This window comes from Acanthaster planci, linkage group LG05, assembly GCF_054643075.1.
Source record: "Acanthaster planci isolate LZ-2023a linkage group LG05, COTS_SCS, whole genome shotgun sequence".
In the NCBI taxonomy this organism is placed as follows: domain Eukaryota; kingdom Metazoa; phylum Echinodermata; class Asteroidea; order Valvatida; family Acanthasteridae; genus Acanthaster; species Acanthaster planci.
The window spans coordinates 11610362-11628754 of NC_141781.1; the positions used below are offsets into that span (position 1 = coordinate 11610362).

The following is an 18393-nucleotide window of genomic DNA, read 5'->3' on the forward strand; positions in this document are numbered from 1 at the left end:
CTATTTTGCGAAGTTGGGACGCACGAATATCATGTGACTTGTAAGATCAACTGGAGAGGGCGCCGTACTCAAACAAGGACATGCACATGCAGCACATGGTGACTGACTATCTCGAAACACGGACTGCCGTGGCGATCACTCGAACCGTACCAAACATGAGGAACAGGTAAGTTACAAACACTAACAGGTGTCAAACGAACATTAGACGAATCAGGAAGGGAACGAGCACCTTAATTTTGGTCTGAGCAGTGATATAATGATATGTTACGATATCTTGGTTAAATTGCCTCTTAAAGCTCGAGTCAAGATCCTGTTTCCTGTTTCATTAATAAAACTGTACGTGTTACTTCCTGATTTTGAACCGCAGGTTAAAACGCCCTGGATCGAAATTGTTATTTAAAATACGAGAAATTTGGGTCTATCCAGAGTAGATCAGGTATTACAACTATGCAGTAACATTTGCCAAAAACTTCAAAAAGTCATATGTATGCAGAAATTCTGTTGATTACATAGATCACATGCTTGCCTACAGAATAGTGTCTATTTGCATGGAATTGTTTAAAAGGTGACTTAGACTAGAGTGATACTGATAGTACTCTTTACAGTGTATATTTTGCCGTCATCTGATGACACGTTATTTTTCTTTGAACGTTGAACTGAACAACTGATACGATATAATTAGCAAATTCACCCCCCTTGACCCGGTGATCACATAGCCTTTCGTCAAGGCCTTCATGGCTGTGTGTGTGTAACTGCAAAGTGACTGGACAGGTGACCAGTCACTTTTATGTAAATAGTTGAAGCAGATGAGTCTCTGAAAATAAATGGCATCCACTTCAAAGCTTATGCATTGTTTCCATCTGGTTTTTCATGAGGGCGATAAGTGGTGAGATGACAACTATGATGCTTGTTGGTGGGGTTGGTGACGTTGGCGTAATGCTAGAAAGTAGCAGTTCATCAAGGCCGAATGGTCAAAACAAAATGGCCGTGCTTGAACTATGGAGCTCAGTCTTACCACATCCCGTAGGTAAAGACGAAATTGTCATGCCCGTGTACAGATGCTTCAATAGCCTAACGATGCAATGGTTTTAACTCGGGAAGGCGAATTTTCCAGCAGCATATTCTAAAGAACTGTCCAAATACTGCTTAGACAACTAACCTGCGCTCACGGCTGCCGACACACTTGACACGCTCGCTATCTTTCGTATACTTTCAATTTGCATAATAGGTTAATGTATGCTAACCCCCTCGCAACCCCAACGGGGTAGCAAAAATCGAAAACATAAAGAAAAAGATAGGAAATTCCTGACAAGTTGGAAAAGGCCTCGTGGCTGCGCCACTCGTGCATGTGGTCTCTGGCCCAGCCGCTTTGCAGTTACACATAAACACAGCCACGAAGGCCTTGACAAAAGGCTAGTTATCACATAGCCGAGTGTCTTGCAGCACTAGCTCTGGTCCCCATCAGGACACAAGGAATACAAACTCACATTTCCCAAAGATTTTAGACATAAAATTGCTTAGTCCCCCAAAACCTTGACTGCTTGTTTTTGTCACAAAGGCGTGTCAGGACCGGTTTATGGTCTAGAAACTACTGTTTATTTAAAATGTTTTCCAACCTTTTGCACATATTTTTGCCATCTTGTATTTTACTGAGTGATAAACAAATATGAGCACTGTACACACTAATGTCACTAAACCCTCCTTTGTGAATATGTTGATTTCCTGTCCAATTCAGGGTAAAAATAATGAGCAGATTAAAAATGTTTTAGACTTGTACAAATCATGCAAAATGCTAAATTCTGTGACCTACATGTACTTGTACATAAGAGCAAAATTTGACAGTCAACAAGTTGAACACGTTCTTGATGTACCAGTAATTTTTTTTTAATTTTCATATCTTTCTGGTTTAAACATTATTGAAATGTGAAGTGAACTCAGGGAAATCTCACTGTCTTTTTGGGGGTTCACAGACTTTGAGTTTAGAGCTTGGAAAAACTGTCTAAGTGTGAACACTTAAAAACCACACCATGTTGGAGATATTTACCGTCATAAGACCAGTTCAAATGAAGTTTTAGGTAAACATTGCCACCCATTAGATTTTTTTAAAAACTTCTGAAAGCTTTCTTTATCCAATAAAGTGAATTTTTTAGGCAAACTTCGTGCCAAATCTAAAGTGCTCCTGACTTGCTTCCGCTCACAAGCAATGAACAGAATTCAATTTTGCTTAATGTACCACTTCTGTCGGATACCTATAACACTGTCAAAGCACATCATGTAAATCTTTTCTAGCTCCAGAATAGTCAAAAATGATATTCTGCATATTGGCATATTTAATTCATGCTACGGTACATGTACAATATTTGTGGTGTTATAAGCCGTGAAATACCGTAAAAGAACTTCCAAATAAATTTTGTATTTTGTAGTACCCGTATGCGCATGCATGTTTGTTTTGTCCTCTTCTAAGTTTAGTGCTTTTTGCCAAATTATGGTACCCTCTAGTCTCTTTAGATATGAAAGTTGGGAGTTCATAAAATATGAAGGAGAAATTTTCTGCCTCGCCGCCTGTTTGCAATTTCATTGATATTAACCTAAAAGTGTATGCAATTTTAACTGGCCAAGTTAGAGCTTGGGTGAAGATTTACGTATGCAGGGTTACTGCTGCCTAGAAAAGTCATGGAAATTTGTTTTGGTTTTCTAGGCCTGGAAAAGTCATGGAATTCGAAACCGTCCTTTAGGTGGAATGAACTCTATTTACAGGGACTGTTTCCAAGAAAAATGTGCATGTGTACATGTATTGTCCCCTTTTCTGCAATATTATGAAACAGTCTGACTTTTGTTCTCGTTTATTTATTGCTGAGTATTACTATGCAGATTTCTGTGTCATGAATACTGTTATGTTTCATCCCTATACATACAGTACCTTACGTTTATATTTAAACATTTGCTGCCATTGCATGCTATGTGTAATATAAAGGGAAACAAACTGTGCCACATTTAACCAGCTGGAACTGAATGATAGACACAAATAGCAGCTGAAACAAACGTTTTTACAATAGAGTACCGAAGTGTGACGTCACTTTTTGACTGGACAGTTCACCTGCATCAATATTGCACACAACATATCGGTACAGTGGCTGTTGTGAAGCAGTAGGTAGAGTACATTGAGTGAAACCAGATTGTCTCTGTTCCCTGAAAAGTGTTCACACCGAGTCTGTGATTGTGTGCATGAAAGATGATGTTCAAACTTTCCATAAGGCATTTGCTACTGGTACGGTTTTTAAAAAATTTCCTGAACCTTAGTGACCAGATCCCACGAAAATGAGTACTGATCATAGCTCATTTGGAAGCTTTCTGGCTCTTGCTTACATCAGAAAGAGCCACCTCAGGTCTTTGATGTGGATGCACCGGTATCGACCAGTTTGGCATTGCCGATGAGAAGTGGCGTTGTTTGGGTGACAAATTGAGGGGGTTCTTATTGAATTCCATTGTGCAAAGAGTCTGTGCGAGGTGGTCAGAGGAAAAGTGGCTCAGGTGACCTGCAATTTATTTTGCAAGGCTGGGTCACATTACCTTACATGTAAGTCAGTTTGTGTTCCGGATTAGAATGTGGGCCATAGCGGGGAGATTTTTTTACCTTGATGGAATCTTACATACATATATCTCCAGTAGGTTTACAAGCTACATGTACACTCAAGGATATTCTTTTGAGTAAATTAAGTACAGTGTATTTGTAACTTACACATGTACAGTACATATACGTACATTTGTGTGTGTTCTTTTCAAAAGTGAAAAGGACAAGCCACAAAATAAATCATTTTTTAAATCATTTGCAACCTATTCTGTCATAATTTTGACACAATGAAAACTCCTTTAGACCCTAAGGTATTAGCAAAAGAATTGCATCAATCTATTTTGCTTTTTAGAAAAAGGAACGGGGACCTCTTCTCGTCCCTCTCTTGAAGAAAACTTTGACGAGGAAAATTTTAAAATTTTGACTTGGCCATCACTGTACTTGTTCATGTTGTTTGTTGTTTTGGTATATTGCATTGTACATGTTGGTTGACACTGCCTATATTTATATCCAACCACAAACAAAATACAACTTATTTAGCATACATACAATAAAGGAAGTGGATATGATTATGCAAATGAAAAGCATAAGGAAAATTTAATGAAAAAACAAAGCCATAAAAAGCCTTTGCCAATGGCAGGTGCTGGAAGAATACTGTGAAACATTCAAACGTTATTAACTGAAACAAAATCTATAATAGAACAATTATGGGGACATTAAGACTCAGTCATAAAAAAATGCGCTGGGAACCCTCGGTTTATGGAAAACAAAAAAAGTGAATGAGCCATATTATACATGTGAATAGAAAGTGCTTGTATAGTTGTGTAAGGAAAAATAGCTTACTACTAAATGCAATTATTTTTTTCTTTGGAGGTAGGGTTAACTAGCTGTGATAGTTATGGATCCTCTGTTCAGTGAAGCGTACCAGACGTTGATCATTGAACCGTTCTATGGTGGGTCACATCAGCAGCTGGTCGACCTGCTCATGGCCAACTTGCCTTACTCAGTCAAGCACACGCTGCCGGCCACTAAATGGCATTGGAAGGCCAGGACGTCCGCCCTGCACTTTGCCCAGGTCATTCCCAGGAGCGAACACTATAGGTGGGTGGAGTCCGTTTAAACCCCACCTTTCTATAGCCATCCTCTGGGACACCTTGTATTGTCCTCAATGATCTTCCTGTAACTTTTATCAATGGCTGTGATCAGTGCCTAATTTAACAACGTTCAGCAAGAAATGTACCACTCACTGAGGCCGAGTCTTTTGGAATAACTGAATATTGAAATATTTGACTTTGCAATCGACAAAATATTCAAATACTCAGTTGTACCAAATTCCTGCAAAAGCAGAAAAAATTGCATATTTTTACAGAAGGTAACAAAGAAAAACTTTGAAAATACTTTTTGGCCTTATTGTTGGTCATAGGCATTCAACTGAAATGTTTTTCTGGTTAATTTTTTCTCTTCAATTCACTGTGAGAGTTGGTTGCAATTGTACTGAATCATTCATACGTGCTTGTCCAGTGACTTTCAGCGTACACACTGATACCTGCAGGATGCAGTGATGTAGTCAAGTACTTTTTGAAAACCAAGTTCTCTACCAAATATTTAACTAGTTAGGAGGGAACAAAGCTGAAGTTCATCGGCATTTGATGGTACATGCCTAAAGATAAGATTACAAAGCAACATAATGACTTCAGACCATCACTGTTTGTTTAAAATTAACTTTTTAGGACAAAAGTACTCGGAAAGTACTCGGCCGGGTACTTTCTGAGTACTTTTCTCCTTAAAACTTAAATTTTACACAACTGGGAGTGTCTGAAGTCTAACATTTATTTTGTAATCTTACCTTTGCACATTTACCATCAAATGCCTGTGCACTCTGGCTTTATTCCCTCTTACCCAGTTCAGTATTTTGCAGAGAACGTTGGTACTCGGAAAATACTCGACTGCAACACTGGCAGGATGTAGTACTAATTCACATAATTGCAGACCCACGATATTGTAACCACAGTAACAGTGATTCAGCTTCATTTTCAGGTGATAACTGGTAGATTGCATAATCTCAGCGATCCTTGTGCATTGCCCCCTCCAGGGTCCTGTTTTCCAGCAGTGTCTTGAATCTGGCCGAGTTGGTAGCCATGAGAACAGACCTGGCCGGCCTACACAAAGTCTTGTACTTCCATGAGAACCAGCTTGTCTATCCGGTCCGGAAGCAGCAGGATCGAGACTTTCAGTATGGCTACAACCAGATCATCTCTTGGTGCGTTATGAAATTCAAATTCTCTGCCACATCAGCTGGCTATATTTTTTTCCTTCTCAGCCTAGTATTGAGCTGTAGTTGGGTACGAAATATTCGTCTTGATTGAAGAAACACGGTTTCCCGTTCTTTGTTCCCATAATTGGGAAACTCCAATAATGTGAATTTTTCAAACACATCTCAGTGTGGAGTGGCTTATTGAGGTTTGTTTGAAAACATGTGAAACTCTAACTATTCTTAGATGTAACATGCAGATGTATCCAAGTGGAGAATGGCTCAATTGGGATGGTTTAGAGTGTTAACCCTAACCCCCTAGGTCCTTTTTGCTAGGGACCCTCCTCAATCCTCCAATTTGGGGGTGAAAAAATTGGGTTCTCCCTCAATCCTCCGAAATCTTCCAAAATTTCTTGGAAATGTTCTTTGGAGGTGTGCCTACCGCCTCAATTCTTCAAAATCCTCCAGCAATTCCTGTCAGTGTGTTGAGGCACTCTTGAGCAGTGCGGTTGATTCAAAAGAAATATGGATAGAATTTTGAAACTTTTGTTTAAAGGAACTTTGTTACTATGTTTTTGTGTAACTCATTTTGCAAGTTGTCCAGTTTCTTGGGCTGTCTGTGCTATTGGCTGTTGCCACTGCTTTCAGTCACTCATTGAAAGCCACAAGTACAGTACGTTGTGAGTATTGTTATTTAGTGTTGTCAAATCTACTAGATGGAAGGCTTAACCACTACCTGCCGGGGACTCCGAAATCGGAGCCGTATGGTTTATATGCGTGGCCGGGGTCTCCGAACTCGGACAAAGGAAACAGGGCCCTGTAACAAAAGACAGTACTCGTAACAAAAGACCAGGCTGCTGGGCATTACCGGCATTTTTCACTCTCAAAACTGGTGATAATCCAGCATTATTTTGAAACCGTATACCAGGGTTTGGGGCATTGAGAGCAAGTGGATCTCCACCGGGGACAAAAGCGCTCCACCACCACAGCGATGAGCCACACAGCACCGCTGCACACTAATCTGGCCCCTATTGAAAAGAGGTCAGCAGTGCACTGAGCCAGGTTCGTGAACAAAAGACAGTTGTATAACACCGCACAATCTGGGCTCTGTTCACAAGGCTGCAGGCCTGGCAAAAAAACTCGGGCGTCAATGAAAGTCACCTGTCAACTTAGAGTAGTGCCTAAAGATTACTTGGTGTGGCTGTAAACGACCGTTAAATGGAATGATGAATTTTTGAAGGATTTTGAAAACGGAGAAAATGATAGTCATGCTGGCCCAGCATCATCAACGTTGAAAAATGCCCCAGCACGAAGTGGTTAATGCACCGCTGTGTTGCAGCGGTAGGGCAATGGAAAAAATGGACAGGTTAGGGGATGGACATCAGGACTGGTTAATCTCTGTATTTCACATCCAAGATGACTTTGAAGGTTTTATGTTCTATTCTGTCCCCAGCCTCATTGCAGACACCATCCTCTTCAACTCTGCCTACAACATGGAGTCCTTCCTGACTAGCATCGACTCCTTCCTGAGCCTGATTCCGGTGTCGGGCTACAAGTCCAAGGGCATGCACAAGCCCATCCGGCCCAAGTGCAGGGTATTGTACTTCCCCTTGCAGCTGCCCGAGCTGGACACTGTATCCCCGGGGGAGCCCAGCGGATGCCAGCCGTTCCTGCCGGGCCAGAACATCAGACGCGTGCAAAGCGAAGATCCGGCTGAGGTAACCACAGGGAGCCTTCGAGATTCGGACCCTAGGTGCACGCTGGCAGAGGATGCTGATGGACACGAAGAAGATTGGTTGGACACTGCTGCACGACCGAAATTTGGGAACTTCCGCTACGCCAGACGGGTCTCGAGGGAGAACTTGGAGAATGACAAAAAGGGCAACTGCGTAGCGGATGCAGCCACGAGGAGAAAGCAAAAATCTTCAGCGAGTAGGAGCAGGGAGAAGGAGGATACCATGGCCCAGTCTCATGACCAGGCCCAGTCACATGATAAGGCCCCGTCACATGACAAGACCCAGTCACATGACACCAGTCACTTGGCAGCTGGGGAAAGGAGAGCCATGTGGCGATCAGGTTCCCAGAAACCACTCCATATACTCTGGGCTCATAGATGGTAACATGAAAATACTCAACACTCTTTGATCAAGTCTGGCTTCAACATTCTGTTCAGGATTGGTCACATACACATACTCTTAGTTGAAGGGATGTTTTAACACAGATACTAATTCTTTGTGTCTCTTCTCCATTAGACCTTTACACTCCTTGATACAGTCATAGGACAAGAAATCATTCTTGCATTTTTAAGTTTAATTGTGGTCAGTTTTATGAATACCCTGTTTGTGGGAAAGGCATTTATGTGCATGTGCAACTTAACGCGTGTGGTACTAACCACACTAATGGCTGCAAATTCTGATCACTGGATCAGTCCTTAGACCTTTTCCATATGCAGCAGCCGTCTTAATAATGGCTTTTGTCATTGAGTTAAGTTACAGTTAACAAACAAGAGTTACATGCAAATATTTTGGGGAGCAAAAGAACATGCTTCAAAGTACCTGTAAAAAGATGATTTTATCCACATTTTTGTAATTGTCCCCCCCCCACCTAAAAAGAATCAAATCTATTTGAGTTAAACATATACCAAATCATTGCACCTTGAAGTATTTGCCAGTATGAATACAGATACAAATTGTGGACATGTGACAATAAGATCTTGTCTTCCTATTTGGATCAAAGTGCATTAAAGTCATTTTAGTGCTTTTTGTTCCAAAAGAACTATATTATTATTCATTCAGAAGTTCTGAAAATGCTTTATTGCCTTTTCTGCTCCCAGGGAGCATGACAAGAACCCAGATCTGTTCCTCCACACCTTGATGAAGTTACACGACGCAGGCCTGGAGTTCCGAGTCTCAGTATTAGGGGAGCACTTCAACGAAGTACCAGGTAGCTTCAAATTAAAGTCATAACCACCCCTCCCCCGAAATCCTGTATTGCTTTAAAAGTACCCAAACAGCTAATGCCTTCAGGCATGATCTACCTTGAATGTAATTTTGGTTTCTTCTCTACCAACTACCAAAAGATTTTTTTCCTGACTACTCCAACTGTTGGAACATTTCAAACTGTTGGGGTTATGAATCAGATCTGTTGTGTCAAATCTCAGTCATTCACTGCTTGTCCGATTTATATCCTAACAGAATGGGCTGTCACTGCACATCATGTTGATAAATAATGGGCATTTCACCTACTTGCATGTTACCTGTACATAAAGGCAGGTTCATACTTGGTGTGGCAGCGAATGCGGATGCAAATTTGTGACGTCAGATCAAATATTCACATTGCAAATTGGTAAAAGTTGAACACGTTTCAACTGGAGTGGAATTTTGTAGCAAATCTTTTGTGACATCAAATTCGCTTCACTGTCGTGTTTGCCTGAAGTACCAACCGACCTTACTGCTTTTCAGACATTGGTAAACTGACTCCTAAACCAAGGTCACTGAAGGGTTAAAAATGTAAGTTTCAACTGTTACTTGGAAGTTATAATGGACCATAGGAGATAAACTCACAAAGGGAACAAAACACTTTCTTGGGTGGTTAGTCGTTTGGTCAGTTCTGCCCGTGAAAAAGAGCCAGAAGGAAACGAAACAATGCCTCGTCCACTAGGTTCCAGGATATTTGACCACATGTATGTGTTTAATGTAAATCTCTCCCCTTTACAACACAGAAATATCCTTATTTGAGAGTTTTTCGTTTTTCCTCGCCTTATAGAAATTTTTGCTGAAGCCAAAGCCAAGTTGCAGGACCGGATTGTCGATTGGGGTTACCAGTCCAGCAAGGAGGACTACTACCGTGTGCTATTTGCTGCTGATGTGGCTGTGTCTACGGCTGATCATGAGTTCTTTGGAGTTGCAATGTGAGCGATTGACTTAGAATACAAATTTATAGCTCCCTCTCTTCCAAGACCTTAGCCGATGCATGTGTTCACGGATTTATTGCATTATTTGAGGAAGTACTGTAGTTTTCTGGGAAGAGAGTAAATATCTCAAAAATGTGTATTTTATTTTTTTATTTTTATTGAAATAATATTTTATATGCTGAGATTCCTTGCTTGACATTTTGTCAATATAAAAACTTTTGGGTGTCAAGATTTCTTTTATTTTTAATCTGCAGGTTAGAAGCAGTGCATTTGAGGTGCTATCCGCTCTGCCCTAATTGCCTGGTATACCCTGAAATATTCCCCAGTAAGAAAGTCATCTTTTCTTACCTAAGTTTGACCACGTTTGACAGATAGCAATGGGAATAATACAGGAGAGTGTTTCGAATGCCTGTATACCCAATTTGTTGGGAAGAAAGAACAGTGACAGTACAGAATCAGAGATTAGGGACAGAACAGGACAAAGGAGTGCAGATTAGAGGGTTTCAAGGAGGCATGGTATTGACTGGAGGAAAGTTGGGGGAAACAGGACAGAATAAAGACATGACTGGACAGACTAAAAGTAGACAAGAGTGGGCAGATATTGACAGTAAGGGAACACAGTACAGTAGTACAAGACAGGATGGAATGTGGCTGTACAGGTTGTGACAAGACACGACCATGGGATTAAACACAACATTGAAGAGGTATGACACAGCAGGGCATGACAGGACAGAATGTGACAAGAGAAGACAGTGCTGTTCAAGAAGCAGTGTGCACAATGCTGACATAACCGCCAAGAACAAAGTAAGACAGGACACTTACAGTATTTCATGACAGGGCTGGACTTTGCCACTCATAAAACAAGAGATGACACAGTAGAAAAAAATGAGGGATAACATGAAGTATTCATGATGAACATCTCGAAAGATACACACCTTGTTTTGTCCGAAACAGGGTTTCTCTTTTTCATTTTGGTCATTTGTTGTCCACAGAGCAGTACTTGTACAACACTTCCCAGCAGCTGTTTAAGAGATTGCGAGAGTTTTGTAGGCACCCACAGCTTGTCCGAAAACACGATCTCCAGGTTTGTGGAGCACATCGCACCAGGCATTTTATCCAAACGATTGCTCAATGCTGATTTCGTTTGCTGAGGGACACCAAGCAGGCTATCATGCAGGATTTAAGCTGCCATTTATTTCCAGATGCCCTGTATGTGACCGTTTACCACAACAGGTCTCTGTTTGCATTGGGCTGACTGTTTGCTGTGCAGTTTATGCAAGTGGCATAAGACCGTGGACTTATTGTTCTGGTTCATTTGTTGTAATTGTATCTCATGTGAAGCCCATGAGTGGCTGTCTTGGGAAAACCACTTTTTTTACCACCATATCCTCCAATCTGAGAAAGGCCCTTCAAAACCCATGGCATTACTGTTCCAGAGTGGAACAGAAGCACTCTTAACTTTTCTACTGAAGTCAGTCATATGTTTCTAATTTTAATCCAGATCTAGAATTTTCCTGAGCAGTGATCTTTTTTTTTATTTTGAAGTTTTGGCATCACCAGAAGTAACTCAACATAATTTTGTGTCTGTCATGCAGGTTGACGTCAGACAGTATTCCTGGGAGGTCTTGAAACACGACTACCTAGAGATCTTGTCCTCTTCCTCTGCCACCGTTACTATGAAGACATTTCCTCGCTCATCATTTGAATATGAAAAGGAAAGCAACCAGTCAGTTACCCAGCAGAATAAAATGATCTTCCAGGCTGCCGGCCGAAGGGAAATTGCACAGCCATCAGCCACTCGCGATAGCAAGGCACTCACCCGGTCAGCCAGCCAAGAAGACAGAGCAGTCCCCCAGTCTACAATTCAAAAGAGCAAGGCACTTGCCCAGTTAGCTGCTCATCAGAACAAGACACCAGCCATTGAACAGCCAAAGCCAGTGTCCCTGTCGACTACTCAACAAGCAAAAGCTATAGCCTTGTCAGCCACCGAAAAGTACAAACAATTACATAATCACCCACCCAGTAATACCAAGCACTAACGTAGCCAATCAACCAACTGTCAAAGTGTCAAAAGTCACATTCAAGTTCAACAATGGTCATATCCCAGTCAACCCTCCCACAAAGGCCATGTATTCCAGTCAACTTACAGTTAAAGGCTGTTAAATTAACACTTAAACTATATTTGTTTGTGTCAGCCACTCAACACTTGAAAGCCATGTCCTTGTCAAACACCCAACGGTTAAAGGCCATATCATTGTCAAACAACCAAATCCTAAAGGCCATACCCTTGTCAAACACCCAACAGTTAAGGCCATATCCTTGCAAACACCCAACAGTGAAAGGCCATATCCTTTTCAAAAACCTTACAGTCTAAGGTCATAACCTAGTCACCTGCCCAGCTGTCAAAAGTTGAGTCAGCCAACAAAAATCGAAGGCCATATCCCAGTCATCAACCAAGAGCAGTCATTTCTCAGTCAACCATCAACAGTCAAAGGCCATATACTAGTTGAGTAGACAAAAATTAGAGCCCAGTTGACTACCTGTCAAAGGCCAGTTTAATCCCAGACAACCACTTACTAGTCTGAGGCCATATCCCAGTAATTCGCAGTTCACCTAATTATTAAATGTATTATCCCAGTAATTTACTGTTATCCAACCACCAAAGACCATGTCCCAGTTAACTACCTCGTAGACCATGTAAACCACTAAACCGTCAAACAAGACAAATATCTCAGCTAACCACCCACTGATGTCAAAGGCCAAATCCCAGTCTAGGATCAAATTTGTAAGGGTCAATACCCCTTTTTGAGCACCCAATTTCAGTCAACCTAAAGCGCAAGAATTTCCCCAACCATGCATCCAGTGATGCCAAGCACTCATCTCTATGGGCAACCTACATTGAAGGCCATTTTCCGCCCAGCCATCCAACTGGATGATGGCCAGAACTAGGAGGGGTAACATTAGCGGACGTATTTGTTAACAGAACAGCTCCTCCCGTGCCTGTGACTATTTTTTTAATGCAGTAAACAAGCAACAGGGTCAACTAGTTTGTTAAAAAAAACAACTGTAAAACCTTTTTATTTAATGTAAGCATTCTTTGATTAATAAAGTGCCTGTATTTTAATTTATGCATTTTTGAATAACTTGTATTTTTCAATTTTTTCCAATGCAGTATTATGCCAACTTGCAAATATTTTGCATAACTAACTAAATTAAGAACTATCAGGACATACTGAATGGACGTAGATATTTTCATGCAATTGCTTGCCATATGAATTTTGTAAAATCTTTTACCATTTTGTATCTGAAAGTTGCAAATTGCGGCTTGAAATGATACACTCTGACGGCATCATCTACGTGTAAATAACTGTACCCGTTTTACATTTCAGCGATGTAAACCTTGAAAATGACTTTGAAATCTCGTATTTGTTCACCAGTAACCTTGTGTGGTCACTATATAGAGGCTCGTTTGCAATTTTTTCCAGCTTGATGCATTCACAGTGCACTGTTTTTCCTTGTAAATCTATAAAAGTGCGGAGCGAGGATTAAAAGTAAACATTTTGTGGAGGCGGACAGTTTTGTTAACAGTAATACAATACTTTTTTCTTTGACCCACATTTTAAAGCCTTTTCTTTTTTTGGATGAGAATCCAAGTGGATTTATTTTGCAGTTGTGATTAGGTTTTATTTCGGGGAGGAAGGAAATCTCCCCTCTTCGTTGGGTCATTATGTTGGACTTAGTTTTTGTGCATAATGCTTGTGTGTGCTAATGTACGAAGATTGGAGGAAAAGCTATATGTGGGTGGAGCTGACGAAAATTGAAAGGGTGGACTGCAGTACGAAGGAAGAGTTGGATAGCTAGTGTAATTATGGAATGTTTCTCGAATGCTTTGATTTTAATAAGCTATACCAAACGTTGAGCTTTCTCCTAAGTCATTTTGTTTATAATTACGCATAAAATAGAAACTAACTCGTGTTGCCTTTTAACAGTGAGCAATTTTTGTTCCGCACAAATCAAAGATATGTTTTCAGGTGTGCTTTTCTGATTTTCAGTACTACATATGTAACATTTGCATGAGTCATTCTATACAGTCGAAGTAATCACTTTTGTTAAAAAATAAAATATGCATTGACTTTCTAACGATTTTTCTGTGATTTTTTAATGATTGGCTGTTGGTTGGTTGTTGACGTAATTTAGAGCCTCGTGCTAGAGCTAGCGATGTCGAGCGTGTGATTCAGACGGAGGCCCGGGGCGAATTTGAGCATTGCAGCAACCTGAGGACAGCTCTTGCCCACATTCGTTTCTGATCACTGGCGTTAGGGTTTTTAGGGGGGGTTCAAGCAGCGCATGCGCTGGTTTTTTTTTAATTTTAATTTGTTTTATTAATAAGTTATTTTATTTATTATTTATTTTATTTATTATCCACTTAAAAAATGTTGGGGGGGGTTCACTCTTGTAGTGAACTGAAGCAAGACATAGGTCTGCGTGCTTGAAGAAGCCTAAAAATAGAAGACGAAGGAGACATTTTCAGTTTCAGAGGTGAAAAGAAAACGTCCAAACGACACTCCGGGGGAATGCACGGAATCAGGCCAGAGAACCCTATCCACGGTCTACATGCCGCCTTGAGAAGAAAACCACGATTACAACTCCCGCCCGCCCACAATTTTCCAGAGAGGAAAAAACACCCCTGGGCGACATTCTGACATCGCTCACGTTGCACCTGCTGCTAGAAGAGTGCCTCCTCTTTTAACACTGCCGACGTGAACTTATAAATGCAGTGACACTGCAGACAGGTAAATTTCCCTAGACTTTCATGCAGTTAACATTGGGCTATCTCAAAAATTTACAATTAATGCATACCATATCATAGATACCAAAAAGTTTCACGTGCAGTGAATATGTTTAGTGTGAGCGCTTATTTAGATTTAACAAAAATGACAGCAGTTTAATGTAACAGCTGATTCTGAAAGCCCCAAAGCTAGGGAAAAAAACACCCGGTATGGGACTTTAACCCATGACCCTCAGATTAAAGGTCTGATATCTTATCCCCTACTGAGCTAACCGGGCTACCAATTTTCTGTCCACTTTCGATAAAGCCCCGCATTAGAAGCATATCGATTATTGAAGACCAATGCAAAAGAGAGAAGCAATACCCTTCAATGATCAAAACGAGGAACATGTACCCCAGATATTCACTAAAATAAATTTAAAAGCAGTTGGAATGTTGCAAAGGCAAGCAAATAAGCAAAGTTTAACCGTCAGCCAGTGATTAACATAACAATTGGAGCCAGTGTTCCTGCCATTCTGCTCTCTCCCTACGTGTCAATTTTCAAACACTGAAGACTTGGATGATCGATTGTCGAGTGAGCTCCTTATGGACGGAGTGGGCTAGTAGACTAGTATACTAGAAAGCGATTATCGTCATCAACACCACGAAGTAGTTTATAGATGTGTGCGCCGCTTCAGTGCGTATTTTACAGATATGTGTCATTTTCACCAAGTAGCATGCACTTTGAGCCGTGCGGCACGTGCTCCGTAAATTGTCGTTTTGAGGAATTGACCTTTTCCTCTATTTAAACAGTTTAAACGAGTTTTAAGATCATCTTCCAGTGAAGTCACATATTTACGGGTGAATCAAATCATTTTAGACCTTTCAAAAAGTTTCTATCCATGCTATATTGACAAAACACACGAGTGCTACTTCTTGAAAACGAAAATCGTTCGATTAGGCCTATATATCAGTGTACCGATGTGCGCACTCACACTTGAGTGCTACTGCGTGGTGTTGGTGACGATATATATATTTTGCACAACACGCTGGAGAAATTATTTCAAAGATGGATTTGCGCTAGGGAGATGTAAACTCGACTGGAGGAACTCGACTTGAATTAAGGCCATATTTGTGGCTCTGGATGATTTCTTTTAAGGAAAGCCCGAAATTTCAATAGGCCTAAGGGAAGTTTCAAAGAGGCGGGAAGACTAGACTAGTGTCCTCCCAAGACTGGCAATAAAACTATTTTCTCCTGAGAAAGTACATGGTATATCCCCAGGCAGCTGTGTAGTAACAAAAAACACGTTTATATTCAGGAAACAGCAGTGCCCCCAGAAATTATGAGATTGAAGGCTAATGGACTTGAGGCCTCTTCCAAATGCTCTGTTGCGGTTCTTGAAACACCGCGTGGTAACCACGGTTATATACGTACGAAAGCCCAATCGTGCCTCTGAAGTATCAATTTTAAGCCACACTAATTCGTTTTAACGAAATAGTGTCAGGCTGAAAATTGGTCCTTTATTGGCGCGATTGGGATTCGTAACCTTATACGCAAACAATTTTTCTATGCGAGTGGGGACGTGGGGTTTTGGATTCATATGGCATGTTAACAGTACAGGGCCGTACAAAATCAATGTTATGCGCTGATTGCTTTTGGGAAATTAGGAAAGGAAACTAATAATCGGGACTTATCCGCCCCTCAAGGGAACTGTTCATTGAAATAGTAAAGAGGAATCCTTGACACATAGACCTTGTATAAGTCAGACTTTGCTTCGATAGGAAAACAAACAAAATCCCAGTATTTGTAAATTGGCAATAAAACAAAGTTTTTCATTTGAAATGAAAGTGGTCGACTTGAATGGTTTCTCTTTTTTTCACCTGATCAATAATTTGGAAACCTATACTTTTTATTGAAATATTTTGAATGACTTCTAAACCACAATATATTGACACTCGCGTGACATTTTCTTTAAAAAAATGGATCGCCCAGTATGGGACTTGAACCCATGACCCTCAGATTAAAAGTCTGATGCTCTACCGACTGAGCTAACCGGGCTCTCTGAGGTTTCCTGCGGGCACAAAATTGTTACGTCGATCAGCCGATAACAAAATAGGCCTATATTCGAAGAGGGGTTGCTCCTTGACAATGAATAAGCTATACCTGACCTAGAAAGATAGAGGAGTGACTTTTATACTGTTTTTAATGTCGTTTTATAACATAATTTATGTTGTTTTATAACATTTCTATGCCTGTAAGAGAAATTCTCAGTATTACCAAGGAGGACGTGACAATGGCCCATCACCTCTTGGGTCTAATCTTAGGCTAAAACTTTACACGATTGGCTAAAAAGTCTCACACCATCTGTTTTTGGGGCCGAGGAAAGTTTGTTCATGTTATGTTTCTTTTTCTGTCCTGTTTTTCTTTTTAATGACTTTCCGATCTATGGATTAGCAGAAACGGAAAAGACTGATCTCTCAGTTTTGAGACTTTCAAGAATAGGCTGTTGTCAACGTGGTGAACGAGATAACTCGGATGGATGTGTTAAGCAAATGCAGGACAACAAGATAATTTGATGCGATAAATCGTGTACATACAATATCTTGGGGCACATTCCTAAACAGAAAGTGTTCCTCAGCCATTTTATGTGCTTTGTAAAAGTCAGCAAGAAATCTGCGAATAGCGGTAGGCCTAGGCCTATGCATCGTATATAGTACCGTTTGGCCATAATTCCCGTTTTGTCGAAAATGTTTTGTGCGCAGGCGTTCAACAGTTGGTACCATTATTCGAAGCCAAACAATAAGATAAATGCACTGCAAGCTCAGATATCACGTGTCCTAACCTACTCTGGGAAGAGACGTTGCTGGGTATGCATTACATTTCAGCACTGTCTTGGTCCCACGAAAAACGAGGCTGACAACATACTGTGCATGCCCCGTGCCCGTTCTTGAATGATGTGAAACTTGACATGACCCAACTTCACAAGCCCGCACAAAACAAAATAAAAAAGAAGACGCTCCTTCGAGCCGGATTCGAACCAGCGACCTATGGATTTTTGCCGGTAACGTACCGTGCTTTTAATCGTACCAAGACCTGCCTACAGTCCACCGCTCTTCCAACTGAGCTATCGAAGGACACACCACTGAATGACGTCTTTGGCAGAGTGAAAACCACCACCGTCTTTTCACGAAAACGTTTTGGTCCGCTCTGGATCCGTATTCGTTGAACGCGTTCAGTTTCATTCCTTCAGAGAAACAATCTCTGCAAGTTTGTATACCACACAGTGTGACGCAAAGCGCACCCAAAACACGTGTTATAAGTATTATAGGGTCACAAAGGTAACTATATAAAGTTAATGGAAGTGTGTATGCCTACCCTGTTTCATAGCAAGTTACGCCAGGGAAGGTACGTATACAAGAAGTGTTTAATACTGGCCCAATGCCGAAAATGCCCATTCGGCTCAGGTATTTTTGGCGTCCATTCTCCTGATCCGAACGTTTAAGACCGGCCAGGCACCTATTTATTTCCTCAGTAAGCACACTACTCAAAAACGTCAAGGACCACTTTTTATTTCGTGTATACTTTTTATATGAGATGTTTTACTGCTGAATGTCTCTTGCACCATTGCACATTTTCAAATTTTTTGATTCCAATGAGAACACCATTTAGACAAAAAAAAAAATGAAAGCTCATTGGTTGGAAAAAAATACAAGTAAAAAAAAGTGGCCCTTGACGTGACGTTTGTTGAGTAGTGTAATTCTCACCGTAAAAACGTCGAACCAGTAAAGCCCACCAGCTCTGCTATAAGCGTCTTTCCAACCGGTGCCGCGCATGCCCGTTCTTGTCTCCTCATGTATTCATTTCATATCATTCCTCCAAATCAATCAAT

The 18393-nt window shown here is 40.9% G+C and overlaps 1 protein-coding gene and 2 non-coding genes across 5 annotated transcripts; 1 reads left to right on the forward strand and 2 right to left on the reverse strand.

Annotated features, from left to right (window-relative positions):
• The first annotated feature begins 41 nt into the window (after positions 1 to 41).
• On the forward strand, positions 42 to 13875 carry gtdc1 (glycosyltransferase like domain containing 1). 3 transcript variants are annotated; one of them, XR_015425152.1, is made up of 10 exons: positions 42 to 166; positions 4449 to 4672; positions 5664 to 5831; positions 7276 to 7938; positions 8656 to 8765; positions 9588 to 9732; positions 9990 to 10060; positions 10728 to 10819; positions 11331 to 12013; positions 12046 to 13875. XR_015425152.1 is itself a non-coding variant. In XM_022240224.2 (9 exons), exons 2-9 carry the CDS (start codon positions 4470 to 4472, stop codon positions 11772 to 11774), a joined length of 1896 nt encoding a protein of 631 aa, XP_022095916.2. In that variant the 5' UTR covers positions 42 to 166; positions 4449 to 4469; the 3' UTR covers positions 11775 to 13875. The 3 variants fall into 3 exon arrangements, 2 of the variants coding, with proteins under 2 accessions (XP_022095916.2, XP_022095924.2); XM_022240224.2 differs by having other exon boundaries at positions 11331 to 13875; XM_022240232.2 differs by having other exon boundaries at positions 99 to 166; positions 4445 to 4672; positions 11331 to 13875.
• A 2614-nt stretch (positions 13876 to 16489) lies between these two features.
• Trnak-uuu (transfer RNA lysine (anticodon UUU)) lies at positions 16490 to 16562 on the reverse strand. Its single transcript has one exon. It is a non-coding gene; the product is annotated as a tRNA-Lys (tRNA).
• Positions 16563 to 17521: 959 nt separating this feature from the next.
• Trnay-gua (transfer RNA tyrosine (anticodon GUA)) lies at positions 17522 to 17638 on the reverse strand. Its single transcript has 2 exons — positions 17602 to 17638; positions 17522 to 17557 (listed from the first exon to the last, which is right to left on the reverse strand). It is a non-coding gene; the product is annotated as a tRNA-Tyr (tRNA).
• Positions 17639 to 18393: the final 755 nt, after the last annotated feature.